General features: G+C 50.7%; 1 protein-coding gene across 2 annotated transcripts in view; it reads left to right on the forward strand.

The window, feature by feature from the left end:
• Positions 1-15604, forward strand: part of CACNA1G (calcium voltage-gated channel subunit alpha1 G) — a 149511-nt gene that overhangs the window by 86170 nt on the left and 47737 nt on the right. The window contains exons 15-20 of one of the 2 annotated variants that reach the window (XM_086473787.1): positions 4205-4273; positions 5167-5193; positions 7073-7166; positions 8045-8229; positions 8383-8829; positions 14403-14503. In XM_086473787.1, coding sequence (XP_086329913.1) covers positions 4205-4273; positions 5167-5193; positions 7073-7166; positions 8045-8229; positions 8383-8829; positions 14403-14503 — 923 coding nt within the window. The remainder of the gene's footprint in view (positions 1-4204; positions 4274-5166; positions 5194-7072; positions 7167-8044; positions 8230-8382; positions 8830-14402; positions 14504-15604) is intronic. The other variant, XM_086473788.1, reaches the window with a different exon arrangement.

Consider the following 15604-nt stretch of genomic DNA (forward strand, 5'->3'; position numbering starts at 1 on the left):
AGATGGACAGCAATATGTTTACAAGAGTGGTGCATGAAAAAAGTGGGGGAAGATATTAGGTCTTCTTTCTATGGTTTTTTCCCCTCTTTTTCTTAGCCACGGTGCAATTAAATACAGCAAGCCCTCTAAACGAAGGGCTTAAATGAAAAGCATTGTTAGCATTAATGCAGGAGTGGGAATTCAGCAGTGAGTCAGGCACTGCGGATGGGATCGCTGCTATGACAGTGTCTTTGAAACAGTTCTCACCGTGTTTGGCAGCCAGATTAAAAGCCCCTCCTGAAAACTTACGCAGGCTGGTAAGAGATTAGTGGCACAATTATCTTTTTTGATGGTATGCGTTCGTGGAGCTTTTCCTGTTTCCAGCCCTGCAATGCTCTGCACATTTTAAAGTACATGATTTCTGGTCTCTGCCATCTGCTTCCTCGGGCTGGGAACTTCCATGAGACATCCTGGGTTGCTGGAGGCTTTCATGGAAGGGCAAAGGGGCACTTAGGTTTGAACTCAACCTTTTTTTTTTCATCCTACTACCTTCCCAACTGTCCAACTCGGAGTGAGTGAGCATGTCACCTAGTCCCCAGAGTGGGGGACCCGCGATGCCCACCCGCTCTCTGCAAGAGTTGTCCGCCTGTCCAAGAACAGCAGTAAGGGGAGGGGACCTTTACACCCTGCCTAGGGGGCTGGAGAGGTAAATATAACCTAAAACTGCTCGCTGGGATCTGCTTGTATAGGCTGTGCTTTTACAAGCTATCTCAGATTTTTATAAGCATTCTGGGATGACTAAATATTATTTAAGGTTTGTTGCTGGTGTACCATAATCTCCTACCGCCCCATGAACAGCTATACACAGAACTGTTTTTCTTTTTATTAATTTTGGAGCACAGTTTAGAGTTAAATTGATGGAGTCACACCAGGAGATAGCAAGAAGCAATATTTTTATTTTTCGTATCGTCTCTCTCCATGTTGGTGCTTTTCTTTTTTACCTGTTATTGTTGTAGCTGTTGCTGTCTGTAAATCCCCCCTCACCTGAAGGGGAATGCCAGGCTCTCCCAAATAGCACAATGTTCCCTCGCCCGAGTGAGAAGAGGTAAAAAGCTCCTTGTCTGCTTGTGGTGACGGCTTCGAAACCGAACCCGATCAGTCTCACAAATGGATTCGCTGAGGGTCGCTGAAGTGGGAGATCCCCTGCTGCAGCCGCTCCTTAGAGAAAAGGACGCAGCCTTTAAATGCAGCACCCCCTTTTCCAACCCCTGGTCCTCGAGGGAGGCTGACACCTCTGATCCTTGGCTCAGCCTGGTTTATTTTATGCTAGAGCATCCATGTGCTCGCCTGCTGCCATGCTCCCGCTCCCGCACGCCCGGCCGCTGCGCTCCCCGGGCAGCAATTAATCCCACACTCGCTTTGCGGCCAGCTGGTACCGTGGTGTAACTCCCTCTAAATTCATGCCCTGGCTTAATGTGCTGCGTTGTTTATTGCAATAACCATGTCCTTCAGGCTACGTCTTCCCTGGAGTCAGGGGAATGGCCTGCAGCGCCCCCCAAATTTGCTTTCGGCCGGTTTTTTGCAGCAGGGCTGCCCCATCGCCCGCCCCTGCTTCTCCTCTGCCAGGGCAGTGCCGGGCTGGTCCAAGCCAGCTCCAGGATTTCTGTGTAAGCTGCAGCAGTGCTTTAAGTGCAGTGTAAATCAGGGACTAACTTCTGGTTCAGGAGAGCCCTGAGGCAGCCTGAAGCCAGTGATACTCGCGCCGATATCGAGAGGTGAGTGCAGGGACCAGGATCCAGCGCAGCCTCCAAGGATCAAACCCTCTCTGGCCAATTCTGCCCAACCACGGCGATTTCAATGAACTGGCACCAGATTTCTAGAATTTGTGACTCTGATGACAGTGCTATTTTACATCTCGGGCTTTGATGATGGCATTTTAATAATAATCTTCCTTCCACGTCATTGTTATTCTGAGTTCTCCGCATTCTTCCAGTAAATTGCAATGGGATCAAGAGATCCCTCAGCTCAACACAAGTTTCCCACAGCGGACTGGGAGCAAATGTCTGCTGGAGGTCGGGAGCCAGGTCTGGCCTTGCTGGTTTATGTTTATTCAGCTTTGCTGGTGTGTAGCTTTGCAAACAGATCTTGTTCTGGTTTTTGCTAGCCAGCAGACAAAGGATCCTCTCCTAAGCAGAATTAATAGAGAGCTCATCTCTCGCTGTAAACAAACACCAGCTTCTCCCTCCTGTGATTGCACTTGACCCTTCTTCTGAGTTGGGTTTGGTTGGGTTTTTTTTTCCATTCTCCTTCAGATTTCTGGGATGAAATACAATCCCGGCGCTGCTGCTTTTATCTCCCTGGTCCTTGAGTGCCTTTCCTCAATCTGCAAGCACCTCGTTAATTTTAGTGCATGGCTTTGCAGCCCCAGTTGCTAGGCAGCAGATGTATATAAGCAGTTGGGAAACAAAAAGGACCTGTTCCAAACTTTAAATACGGAGCGATATATTTTACAGGGTTGAGTGTCTTTTTTTTATTATTCTTTCTTTCTTTTTTTTTTTTGCTAACCTGCTTCTCTCTTGCAAGAGGTGCATGCAGGACTTTATGCAACGTGGTTATTTTTGACAGCGCGTTCTCCAATTTAACTCGAGCCTGGTGTCGGTGCAGGGAAAGTGAGCAGGGGACTCCATTTGATTGAGCTGCTAATTTGAAATTGCTGCCTGACCTCTTGGGTCCCTGCCCTGGGGACTTCGCTCTGAAACAAGCAGTGACTCCTCTTTGTCAGGCATAAAGCTCCTCTCCTGAGTGACTTCCTAATAATATTATCTCCAAAGCATATTCTTCCATTGGTAATCCTCCTGGTTTTGTGTCCCCCCGCCAGCAATCCTCACTCATGGATTTATTCCTTCCCCTCCTTTGTGGCCCCCTCCCTCCCTGGCACCCCAGGTCCTCCAGCCCCTCCATCCTTTCCTCTGCAGGACATTGCCTGCTCTCTGGATGTAGCATCCTTGGTGAAATGTGGACTTTGCCACCTTCTGGGCTTCAACCAGAGGGAACAGTCTCTTCTCCTGCAGTAGGGATTTTGGATGGTGTTTTTCTTGCATCCCTTACCTTTTGCATTCCTACTGGTTTCAGCGGGATTTTCCTTGTGAAGGAAAAGTATTTCCGTGATTTCTCTTTCGATAGCTTTTCCATGTCTCTCTCTGTTACAACCAAAGACTTTAAATTAAGTGTCCACTACATTGCTAGCCAGACACCGTTGTCCAGACATCCAGATCCCAGAGCTGATCGGTCTTTCTTAAACTCTTAATCCCAGCCTAGAGCGGGTTGAGTTTTGCACCATGTAGCAACCAGAGGAAAATCTATTGCCCTGTAGGCAAGAAATTAAGCCGGTGGGACAACTTGTGTCCTCCTGCAGCGTGTAACCCCCCACAGCCCCACGGGATGGGACCCGACACGGCCGCGCTGCTGAAACATGCCGAGGAGCATTGGGAGAGCCACCCCTGAGGAAGGGGGAACACGGCGAGGTGAAGAATGACGTGGGCTTTCCAAGTGGGTAGGGAAAGACTGACTTGCGGTGCTGTGAAGAGTGCTGGGGCCACTCGTGTGGCAAAGCCCCCCAGGATGGGGCTGTGCCCACCCCTGCCTGCAGACCACTGCCGTGTTCGGGCACGCCGCTGATTTAAACGGGCGACTCCGCTGTTGGGGGTGAGGAGGGATCTGAACTCACAGCAGATCCTGATGGCTTTCCTTAAATTAGGTATTCCACCTGGCTGTAGGAGGACTGATATTGTGTTAATCAAACATTCATTACAAGCCTCCACTGCTGCTTAATGAAGGCGTAATAAATAAAGATCCTATTATGCATCTGCAAAAAAAAAATAAAATCATGTTTTCAATAATTACCTGGTGTTTCATTAGCACAATTATCACTTAGAGGCTGAAGCAAGCTCTGTTCAAAACGCTTAATTTAAAGGTAAGGCTGGTCCCTTCGAAGGGCTTTGCTCCATCTGAGATCTTCTGCTCCTTCCCTGTGCCAAGTGGAGCGGGTGCCCCAGCCCGGCTCTCCATCGCGGCCACACGCTGCCCTTCTCCCCCCTCCCCTCTCCTTCCCTGCCTTTTCTCGTGTGTTTTTTGATTCCCCATTCAGTCCTGCTGTTGAAACTGTGAAAATTGAACCCCTCCTTCCCCTTCCTCCCCCTTCCCCTCCCCCCCGTCTCTCCTTCAGGAGATCTCCAAGCGAGAAGACGCGAGTGGGCAGTTAAGCTGTATTCAGCTGCCTGTCGACTCGTCGGGGGTACGTACACAGCACATCCCACCGCCCGCTGTGGTTGTCTCTCTCGTGGTGCCTGGTCACACGCCGTGGTGCTGTTCTCATTGTAGTAGCTGTCATTCTTTTGGGGTTTGTTTGGGTGTTTTAGGGGTGTTTTTGTTTTTTCTTTCCTTTTTGTTGTCCTCATTGTCGAGTCAGCCTTGATTTTAAGTCCCTTCTTTCTCTGGGGGAGCCAGGTAAAATTAAGTTGGGTGCTTTGGGGCGGCTGATGTGGCTCCAGCCCTGGCTCTCGCAACACTTTTCTGGATGCCTGCTCCAGGGCAGGCTCCCCGCAGGGCTGTCACAGCCCCTCCGCAGCGTGGTCACATCCCGGGGACCTCCCTAGGTGATGCTGACTGCTGCGTGTGCCCACCAAGCGCTCCCTCCATCATGTCCGCGGAGGAGGGTGCCCGGGAGTGAAGGGACCTGGAATCAAGCCTGTTTGTGGACTCGTGTGGGGGAAGCCCCATGCTCGGCAGGACGGGGTGGGACAGCAGCAGCTGCGCTGTGGTGTGTCCCAGAAAGGCTGGACAGGATGCTGGGATCTCCGGCGAGATGTCGCATTGCGATGTGGGTCAGGATGTGAAATGGTCCCGTTCAGGTCTGAGGAAGCCGTGGATCTCTGAAGTGCAGCACACCTCAAAACTTTCTCTTCTGCAACCTCCTCTTTCTCTTTACCACTCCTTTCCTTTTCTGTCCTTTCCAAGAAGTCTGGCTTTTCCCTTAACACAGAACCCCTTTCCCATTGTATCCCAGTGTGTCAGTCCCCTTCGGTACAGGCTGCTTTAGCCGTTGTACCGTCTGGTCCATCTTGATGTACCCTCGTTTCCCAAAAGAATTTTAACTCCCTGTTCTCTCATAACCCCTTTTCTATCCAGAAAGGCAAACTGGGAGTGCAAGAACAGGTAACGGGCGGCAGCCCCGGCTGCTAGATGCTTGCCTGCACCGTACCGAGTTTGGCACGTGGTGTTTCAGAGGGGATGCTTTCTGCCCTCCAGACGTGGGGTTTGGTGCTGGGGAGGCGGGTGGGAAGGCCCCACATAGCTCTGCTCTTCCATTTCAGCACACATCTCACTGTGCACCCTAAAACTTTCCTTTGGGCTGCTAAAGAGCACTCCAGGAACACCAATCACATAAAATTCTTCCTGTTATTTATCTCTTTTTAATAACGTATTAGGGAGAAGTGAGTAATTCCTGGCAGGTCCCCTGAGCGGCTGAGCCGGGAGCCTCCGCAGGGAGTGTACCTGGAGCCAGCTGGAGCCTCTGTTCATACCGGAGACATGATTTTGACTCCGGTGAAGTTCAGGCCAGCCTGACTTTACTGCTCCCCCAAGCAAGGTGCATTCCTGACCTTCCCAGTCTGCATCTTGCAGGATGAGCTTCCCTGAACAGCACAGAAGTCCTGGATCCTTAGGAGGGGACGTTTTGAGCCAACATTTCACATCACACTCTCTTTTGCCTTAAAAGCATGTGTCTGAGAGTGTCCAGTCTTCCTGGAAAAAATCCCCTTAACTGTTTAGTGACCTCATTTGGGGAGCTCATGCCCCTGGGGCTTTGCCAAACAAACAAGGAGGCACAGGGCTGGACCTTGTGTTGGATGCCATCTCCTCCTCCAGTCCCACACTGGGGCCCCTCTGGGTTTTTTACAACCGGCAGGTACCCGAGCACCAAACCTCCGCAGCACTGGCCAGGGCTCCCAGGGGCGCAGCTTAGCCTTGGTGGGGTTTTCTGGGGCTCCTGGTCTCTCCCAGCTGAAGTGAGGGTCTGCTTGGCTTCTCTCATCCCAGCATCCTCCCCCCCTTCCCACCTCTCCTTCCTCCTGATGTACATCACGACGGGGCTTGGTGCCCTTTGCCAGAGCAGTGGTTTCAGCTGTGAATCCTCCTCTTTTGGATGGGTATCGTTCTGGCAAGCACCATTGCCCATCGGGTGTATCCTGACTATACCACACCCTAAGCGCCTTTCTGCAGTGCCAATGGACAGAATCAGTGGGACACACAGGGACGTCCCTAATCGGGTCCGTGCTGCAAGACCAAGTGAGAGCCCGGACACCACGCTGCGAGCAATGGTAAACCTCTTCTCTCCTCCTGAGGACAGGCCCATGTCAGAGCGGGCAGCTCTTGCTCAACCCCCAGCGTTCGAAATGATACAGCGGAATTTAAATCCCCAAAACGATACAGCGTAAATCACTGAAACTTCTGCTTCTGTTGTGTGCCACAGCTGGGAGGGGAGCGGCCACCCACGGCAGTCATTACCAGGTTCTGCCACTCGGATCCTCTCTGCACTGGTGGGGCATCCATCGATATGTGCTCGTTATCTCCGTTGGAAAGTCGGGGTCCCTTGTGCCCCTTTTGAACCCTGGATTGCTTCATCGAAGCATCGCTAGAAAGAGCTGCACAGGGAGTTTTAAGCCGTAGTGTATAAATTAAGAGAGATGAGTAGGGTCAATTTTTGTCCCCAAATTGCTCATCAGATATCTGTCCTTCCCTAATATCTGCCCAGTGTGCCATTCCAGCAGCAAAAATTAAGCAGTAGGGTTTTTTTCAGATCCCTTTCTGGGACCACGTTTGGAGCCAAAGGTAGTCTGTCTTCCTGGTAGGAGGTTAATTAGTCTGTGGTATAAATATGTGCATGTGTCATTTTGTGAAAGGTGATGTTGCATCGTGGTACGAAATTCAGTGGATCTGTAGGTGTGGTGTTGGAGATGGGAATCCATTTTTTCGGAGGGCTGTCCATGCACTGCAGCCCTTTGCCCTCCTTGTTGAAGCCTCTGTTTTGCTCCAGGGTGATGCTTCCAAGTCTGATTCCGAGGGGGATCTCTTTCCCCGCAGCCTGGAAGAGGAGGGAGGACTTAAGAAGAACTTCTCAAATCCAGCCTGTGAGTAACAACCTTGAGAGGATGGGTACTTCTGCAGAAACCTCACTTTGCTGTGAAAACAATGTGTGCCAAAGGGAAGAAACAGCCCTCCTAGAGAGAGCAGCACAGTCCAAGCTGTGTCAGGCTTGACCAAGGCCAGCAGGCATGTGGTATGGGTGGGATCATGGAATGCAGAGACAGACATGATAGGATAGGGGCAATGGTTTTAAACTAGAAACAGGTAGATTTAGATTGGATATTAGGAAGAAGTTCTTTACCGTAAGGGTGGTAAAGCACTGGAACAGTTTGCCCAGAGAGGTAGTGGAGGCCCCATCCCTGGAGACATTCACGATCAGGCTTGATGGGGCTCTGGGCAGCCTGATTTAGCTAAAGATGTCCCTGCTCACTGCGTGGGACTAGATGGCCTTTGGGGGTCCCTTCCAGCCCAATGCATTCTGTGATTCTCTGATGGCATTTGGGCCATCATCTCCCCACAAAGCCCAAGGTCTGGGTTTTCGGGGTCTCTCTGCAGGGACAGAGGCAGAGGAGCCACAAGGAAGGAGGATGGAGGGAGCCCAGGACGGGCAAGGAGGTTCCCAGAGTTGGGGTTGGTGGGTGTTGGTTGGAGGAGTGAGGGGCAGCAGATGATGGTCTGCATCTGCTCTCCTCTCTTGCTGGCACCTGATCCCACTGGCAGCTGATCCCATTCCTGATTTATGTCCCCCTACTCCCCTGCTAGGCAGAAGGATGGGCTCTCAGCTCTCCAGAAGGGCTCTTTTTGCCCCATCCTCATGATGCCTGGAGGAGAGCCATCCCTGTGCAGCTGCTTTGCCTCCCCGAGAGCAGGCTGTAGCTGTGCCCTTTGAGGTGTGACACCTAAACCCCACCGTGTCTTCCAGTGATGGCCCTGAGCGACCACCCGGAGCTGAAGAAGAGCCTGACCCCGCCGCTCATCATACACACTGCTGCCACGCCGATGCCCATGCCCAAAAGCGCCATGTTCGGAGACGCAGCGCAGGGCTATGAGTCCCGCCGGGCTAGTGGCGTCTCTGTGGACCCCGCCGCCTACGAGCTCAAGTCCCCGGTACTCGCATCACCTCCTCCTGTGGATGCTCAGCATGTGTCCGTTGGGCTTGCGGGGCTGTCTGTCCATCCATCCGCCCCAGCTGGTGCAGCGGCGGCCCAGCGCGGGGCGGGGGGTGGCACGGGGCTGATGCTCTCCCTGTCCTTCCCGCAGCCCAGCACCCGCAGCTCCCCTCACAGCCCCTGGCGCACCAGCAGTAGCTGGAACAGCCGCCGCTCCAGCTGGAACAGCATCGGCCGAGCCCCCAGCCTCAAGCGTCGGGGGCAGAGCGGCGAGCGCAGATCCCTCCTCTCCGGGGAGGGGAAGGAGAGCTCGGAGGAGGGGGAGAGCTCAGATGAGGAGCACTCCAGCCGGGCCGGCAGCTTCAATGGCTCTTTGCCTCATCGCATGGAGTCACTGGAAACAAAAGGCTCCTTCGACCTCCAGGATACCCTGCAGGTGCCTTCCCTGTACCGGACCAGTAGCATGCACAGCAGCCGAACCTCCACCTCTGACCACCAGGACTGCAACGGGAAGACCTCTCCGGGTCTGCTGCTGCACCAGCTTCACCTGGATGACCCCCGACAGGACTGTGATGACTGCGATGATGAAGGCAACATGGTAAGGAAATGCCAAGTGCTCATTTTAGGCTTTTTTTCCCTGTCAAAGCGATGCTTGCGCCTGTCTCAGGAGTGCACGAGTTGGGTGCGAAGCAATGGCCTGTTGCAGGGACTAGGTCTCACCACCAGCCCAGACTGATAGTCACCCAGAAGAGCACCAGAAGGTCTCTGGATTGTTGGTGCTATCCGAAATGGGGTTGGCATCGTATTTCAGTGCATTATCAGATGGTTCATGATGGAGAAATCAAGTCAAAACTCCCCCGGTTCCACTGAAAGGTGCAGAGCGAAGGCTGTCTCTTGGAAAGACATGCTTTTCTGGGTTTCTTTCCTTTTTTTTTTTTTAAAAAAAAAAAAAAGTGACTTTCCCCACTCTCCAGCCATTCTTCAGCTTTCTGCCCCCACACACAGTAGCAGACACTTTCTATTGACATCAGCAGGCAATGAAAGGGCAGGGTTTGTCCCCCATTCCCATGGCAGCGTTAGTCCTGTAGAGACGGTGGTAATTTCAGAGGCTTTGCATTAATTTCCATCTGAAGAGGCATTAGGCCAATAAGTGTGTCTCTCTCACTGGTCTGAAAAGTGCCATTTAGGAAATATTAGGAATTTGGATGCTTTTCCGAGGTTTTTTGCGTGGCTGGCGAAGAGGGTCTTGAGCTGGCAGCAGGACACCTGCTGAGACTGTCCCATTGGGACGTTCCCAGGGCAGTTTTGGGGGTTTTGGGGTGTTTTCTGCTTTTCCCAGATTACCTCTTTGTTTCACTTTACCTCGTTCTCAGGCTTAAAAGCGCGTTGATCTGATGTGTCATCCCCAGGGGGTAACTTGCTTTCTGTCGGTGAAGCCGGATGGGTTTTGGGTAAAGCCACACGATAGTAACTGGGGCAGTACTGAGAACAGGAAAGCTGCAGCTTGTGGACATGATTTTACTGCATTTCACTGAGTTTGTTGAATGAAAATGGAATTTGGAGCATATGAAGGGATGCGAAAGGCAGCAGTGACTCCAGAGAAGGAGCAGGAGGAGAAAGAGAGTTAGTGCTGGCAGAATGGAGTCACTCAGCCGTGAATCTCCTTTAAAAAAAAGCCATTACCCCATTACATCTCTAGCATGGATCCTCAGCCTGGGACTTTTACTGATTGTCTTAACCTGGTTTTTAGCTTCCATAAAATAAATTGAATTTTCAAGAAAAGGAGCAGTAATTATTTTTGGAAAAGCATTATTAAAAGTGATCAAGAGACCATGCTCTTTATCATTAGCTAGGGATTTTTTTCATGCGCCAACATCTGCTGCTTTTTCCAGCTCACCTGGTCCAAACATCCTGCAGGTCCCTTCCTTTCCCCCAACCAGATCAGAAGTGAATGGCCGCCCTTGAGCTGGACATGGTGTGATGGGACATGTCCCTCCTCTCCCATCCCACCCAGCCCCGCAGCTCCAGCCAGTGCTGGTGGCAGACTCTTGAAGAAGATGCATGTTTTTAATCTTTATTATAGTGGCTGCTTTTAGCGTAAACCAAATCTCTTCTGTGTACTGAGGTCTGGCCACGTAGGGTTAGACCAAAGGTCCCTCAATCGTCCTCCATGGAGTGGTCAGAAGCAAATGCCTAGGGAAAGAAAAGGCAAAATAGGGTAAATAAATCGTGCCCCTGCTCATGGTATAGCCGTACTCGGCAGCTGGGACATCTGCAGCTGGCTGGTGCCTTTCCCCGTGCTCCAAAATATGTCTTCACTGCAAATCATCAAACCAGATGGATCAAAAAATATTACTTAGATTACTGAAATGAGTCTCCAGATCGTGGAGCTTCCCTTTGTGATTCCCTCCTGACGTTTGGGGGGTCACTTTGCCCCTAAATTAGCCTGGACAAAGTGAGGAGAAAAGTCTTTTTTTTTTTTTTAAAAAAAAAAAGAAAAAATAAAATTCGAAACTCCCCCACCAACAAAAGAAGAAAAGAACCCAACTGTTATTCAGATCAAAGTAATCCTAAATATGCCCTTCTGCAACAAAGCTTCACATCTCTCCTTGCTGGCTGGTTTTGATTGCCTCTGTGCAGAAATAAAAGGAAGTGCAAAGGCTTCGTTTGGATCTCCCAGGCTCCCATTATATTAGTGCTGCTCTGCTGCCTTCAGTGACTTTATTCTGGATTTACCTCCCTCTGAGGGGCCAGAATCAGGCCCCTGATAGCTCGTCTCCCCAAAAGTATAAAATCAAGGGACTGAAATCTGTTCTTCATCGCATGAATGCCAACAAGGAGAAACTTCATGGAGAGAGCGATCTGCTGCCTGGTTGGGTTCATGTGGCTTTGACCGAGATCAGGGATCTGCTGTGAGGTCTTTGTTGTTCACATCTGCTGGATTTTGGATGCTTTTGGGTGCTTTCCTACTCAAATTGCTGAGTGCTCAGGGCAGAAAGTGAGGAAAATCTTGAATTTGCAACTAGACGTGTCCCCTCCTCCCAAAAACCTTACTGCACGTCGCAGTTGCAGCTCCTTTCCCCTTTCCCCATTGCATGCTTTTCCTGTGGCGTGCAGTCCAGCCGCTCCCCAAACCTTCTCAGCCTGCCCCTGCTGCATATTTAAAATTAAATAATCAGGTCCCAAGCGCCTCCGTGCAGCTTCCAGCTTGCCTGGAGGTCCATTGCCACTTGTAGAGCATTTTTCAGCAGTTCCCCCCGCCCCATCCTTATAATAAATCTTTTATAAATCTAAGCCTCTCCCTTACTCTGAGGAGTGCATCAGTCATCTTCGAATGCCAACCGCCTTTCATCCTGCCCTCAGAAGTACAGTAATATCTGAAAGTCCTGGAAAAAAATAAAGCAGCTCTTTACCAGCAGCTCTCCTTGCTGTGGGATCGGAGGGCCCCGTTAGCACGCTGCCGGGTGAAGGCAGCACCGCTGCCTGTTCACCAGCAGCACCACACCGTGTCCTGGCCCCTGCCTGCGTGCCGGCGGGGGGAGTTTGGGTGGTCTTACCCAAGGAGATTTTGTCTAAGTTACTGGCAACTGAATTAAAGAGCGGTTTTCTTCTCCCCCCGCATCTTTATTCATCCTGTCCAGGTGTGTTTTATGAACAAATAGATATGATTTAAACCACATAATTGATATATCGCTTTGAACATAATGCAGGCTTAAGCAGCAATCAGCCTGATTGTAAGCAGTCGGTGCGTGTCTGGACCTCGCGGAGAAAGCGTTTGATGGGACTTAGGCTGGAAATGCTTGGGTTTTATTTCACAAATATCTTACATTTGGCTCAAATTAACTGAACTGCGCTGTTCCACTGGTGGAAATCTGGAGTAATTCCTTTGACTTCAGATTTCTGCGGATGTACTTGGCCCCGTACAGAGCAGCCGGGCTGCAGCCCCAGCAGAGGCGGCCCGGGCCGAGCCCTGGTGCTCGCCCTTACTCTAACATGCTGAATAGAGAGACATGATGGAAGATCACTTTTTGCCTTTGTTATCTGATTTAGCCCATGAACTGCAAGCTGCAACAATTAGCCAAACCCCAAAATATCTTTGGCATTAAAATTGGACAAAAGGAATATAAAGAAGCATTCTGTGCTGCTGACGCATTACCATTCACTACAAATCCCCATGATAAATACCAGAACTGCTCTGAATAATAGATACTTCTGGAGACCTTCCAGCTCACAAAATGAACTGGACCAAGTCACAGCTATTACTCTGTGTCCAGAGGCTGGGGTAGCAATCGCTGTTCTCACTGCAACTTTGAGCAGACACCTGACTTTTACGCATTTACCTTTGTTAACTCTATGGATAATTAAACTAACTAGGCTGCTCGAAGGGATAACACAACCCCAAGGATGCATGCTCTATTAAATACAGTTTAGAGAGAAGGGATCAGTTCTGACTCCTTGCCTGGAGCTGGAAAAGGGAAGCGAAAACAGGCAAGAGGTGGCCAAAACTTACTGGTGTGCTGCGGCGTGGTCTGTGTTTGCGTAGAAGGGATGGATGGATGGCTGAAGGAGAGGGCTAGAAAGACCTAGCTTTTTTTGTTATTCATACTTTTCTTGTTATCTTCACAAGGTGGTTTTTGTTTCCTGAAGGGTTCAGGTTGTCACCAAGTGCTTTCATTAAAATGGACACTACACTAGCGATTACCTATCGCTAATGAGACCCCTGACTGAGTGCGTATAGGAACGGAAAGCACTTCCTCCATTCCACTCAATTACCCTAACAAATCCCATTTTTACAGTCCAGAGTGCCTCCAGTTGCTAACAGTTTGGCTCTGAACAAATCCCCCCTCCCTGTTTCCAGGATGAAATAAATAAAAGTGCCTCAGCCCTGGGGTCCGGGCACTCCTGGGGGGTGAGCAGCGATTCCTGCGCTGTGCTTCACAGCTGCTTTTCTGAACATCTGCGGAAGAAAGCTTCAAAGCTTCATGTTCCCACGTGTGTGCACATCCAAGCCCAGGTGGTGGCAGGGAAGTAAGGGGAGTGAAAGTGCAAGGGTTAGTTTTTATTTGTCTGTAAATGCAAAGCATTGTAGTGACATTGCACACCCTGATCTGTGGTTTTATCTTCTGGTCCTTCTATTTGGAAGGGCTGGGAAAGCCTTGGCGTGGTGGGCGAGATGTTTACCTGGCTTCTGCGGGTTGTCCATGCACAAGGCACTAGCACTGCAATGTCAATTGGATTAAAGATCCTGACCTCCCCTCAGAGACCTATGGATGAGAAGGTGGCAAACCTCATCCGGAGAAAGTTGCAGCCGGGATGAGGCTTCCCCTTGGCATCCAATTTTTCATGTCTTCAGTTGACCTGTTGGCCAATGCTTTTACAATCTGCCCTCCTGGCCTTAAATGACCTCGCAGACAGTCTAAAACATAAGTACGCATGGCTGAGGATGCGCTGTGGTTTCAAGTAGGAATTAATTTGCGGGAGTCGGATGGCCTGTGTTCATGCAGAAGGTCAGGCTGGCCATGATGTTCCCTTCTGGCTTTATAATCTCCCATCTAATCTGTTCATGCTGAATGAGGGGCAGATGCTTGCCGTTGCATTCCTGGAGCAAAACTCAGGTCCCAAATGATGTCTTCAGCTTTCCAGTGGTGCGTGGACATAGGGCTTGGCCCAGCAAGTGGCAGAACCCCTCCCTCTGCTCTGACATAAGGCTTCCATATTCTTGAAAAACCTCAAACAACAAAAAAACCCCCACAAAAATACCCCCAAAACCCTCAGAAGATTCAGGCAAGCGTCTGATGAGTATGTGGAGGGACTGAGGCTGATCGGAGCGGGTTATCAGTCCTCTGGGCAAGGGTTTTATTTATCATGTTTGTCCTCTTGGCTAACTGTGTGCCAGATGCAGTTACCGTGCAGGGGAGGAAGCAAGACTGAACCCTGTGAGCTTGCAGGGCTGGCACAGCCCTTACCCAGCTGCCAGAGCTCCTTTCGCTGCCCAGCAGGGTCTTTTTTGGGGGACATAATTTTATTTCAGCTTTACTGAGCACTTGGAAATATGTATTCAGTGAAAAATTGCCCCGAGTCCTTCACTTGGAAGTTTTGGGGGGTTATTTTTTTAACAGTTCTCTCTGTGTTTTCCTCCTGGTACGTTTCTGCTATGTGTTTTCCTCCTAGAGCAAAAGGGACCGCATGAAGGCGTGGGTACGAGCACGTCTCCCCACCTGCTGCAAAGAGAGAGACTCCTGGTCCATCTACATCTTCGCCCCTCACTCCAGGTAAGGCAGAGGCAGCATGGGGGGCACAGATGCCCTCATTACGATGGCTCACTCTGCCCCTTTATCCCAGATGGGTCTTTATATGTCAGTTCACAGAACTCCCAGCCCTCCCCCTGCTGCAGCACTACATCAGGGTCACACAGCAAATGGCCACCGGCTGGCATGGCGCTGGCATAGGAGTGTCCAGTAGAGACCCATAGCCCAGGGCATGGCTGCAGCTTGATCAAGTTCACTGCTCTGCGAGCTTTTCACTTGGCAGAGCGTGGGGAGTTTGAAGCAAGGGGGAGAGGTGCTGCATTAAGCCCCCACTGCACACTTACAACACAGCAAAGGACGCTCCTTGACCTCCTAAACCTGCCTCTCAGCCTGGACATCTCTGTCCTCCCCCTTCCCTTCCTCCCTCTCCCAAGAACCCCCAGAAAACTCCCTCTCCTTGCTTGCAGGCTCCCAGCTCTGCCCTTCCCAAAGCCCAGCTGTGCCAGGGCCGTCTGGGCTCCGTGCTCTCCTACGTGTTCCTCTGGACGTGCACCCATGCTCAGCAAGGGTTTCCCATGTTTGAGCTGGTGGGCCCTGGACAGCATTTGAGTTCATTCATACAAAGATTAGAGAGATTTTCAGAAACAGACTTTGGGAAATGTAATACGGTATTATAAATCCTGGGTCAGTGTACAGCCATCTGTCACAATAAATAGCTTCTGTCCATTTGTCCCATGTTCCTTACGGGCTTGCTGGGAGTATTTCTTCCTTTATTTAAGCTAAACCTGAGCACTACAGACCAGGTAGCAGGTCGAATCCAAATGTGGCCGCGTGTCCGAGTTGTGGAGGCAGCTGCTCCACTTCAAGTGACCCAAAGCCCCCTATGAACGTTACCAGAGCTTGAAATCTGTGGCCTAATTCTGTAGGTTGGATACTTTTCTATTCATACCCCGATCTGCCTGCAGCATGCGGCTCTGCCAGGGAGGAGATTGGGAGATTGTAGCTCATCTGCTTTGCAAACAGGGCGCTCGATTCCCCTGCCATGCGTTGAGCTGCTGCGTTTCTCCCCAGCCAGTCGAGCATTAATAGCTAGCCTGTATCTCCTCTTCTTTTTTTTTTTCTTTC

The sequence above is a fragment of the Leptosomus discolor genome, chromosome 15 (genome assembly GCF_034619465.1).
Source record: "Leptosomus discolor isolate bLepDis1 chromosome 15, bLepDis1.hap2, whole genome shotgun sequence".
Taxonomy (NCBI): domain Eukaryota; kingdom Metazoa; phylum Chordata; class Aves; order Leptosomiformes; family Leptosomidae; genus Leptosomus; species Leptosomus discolor.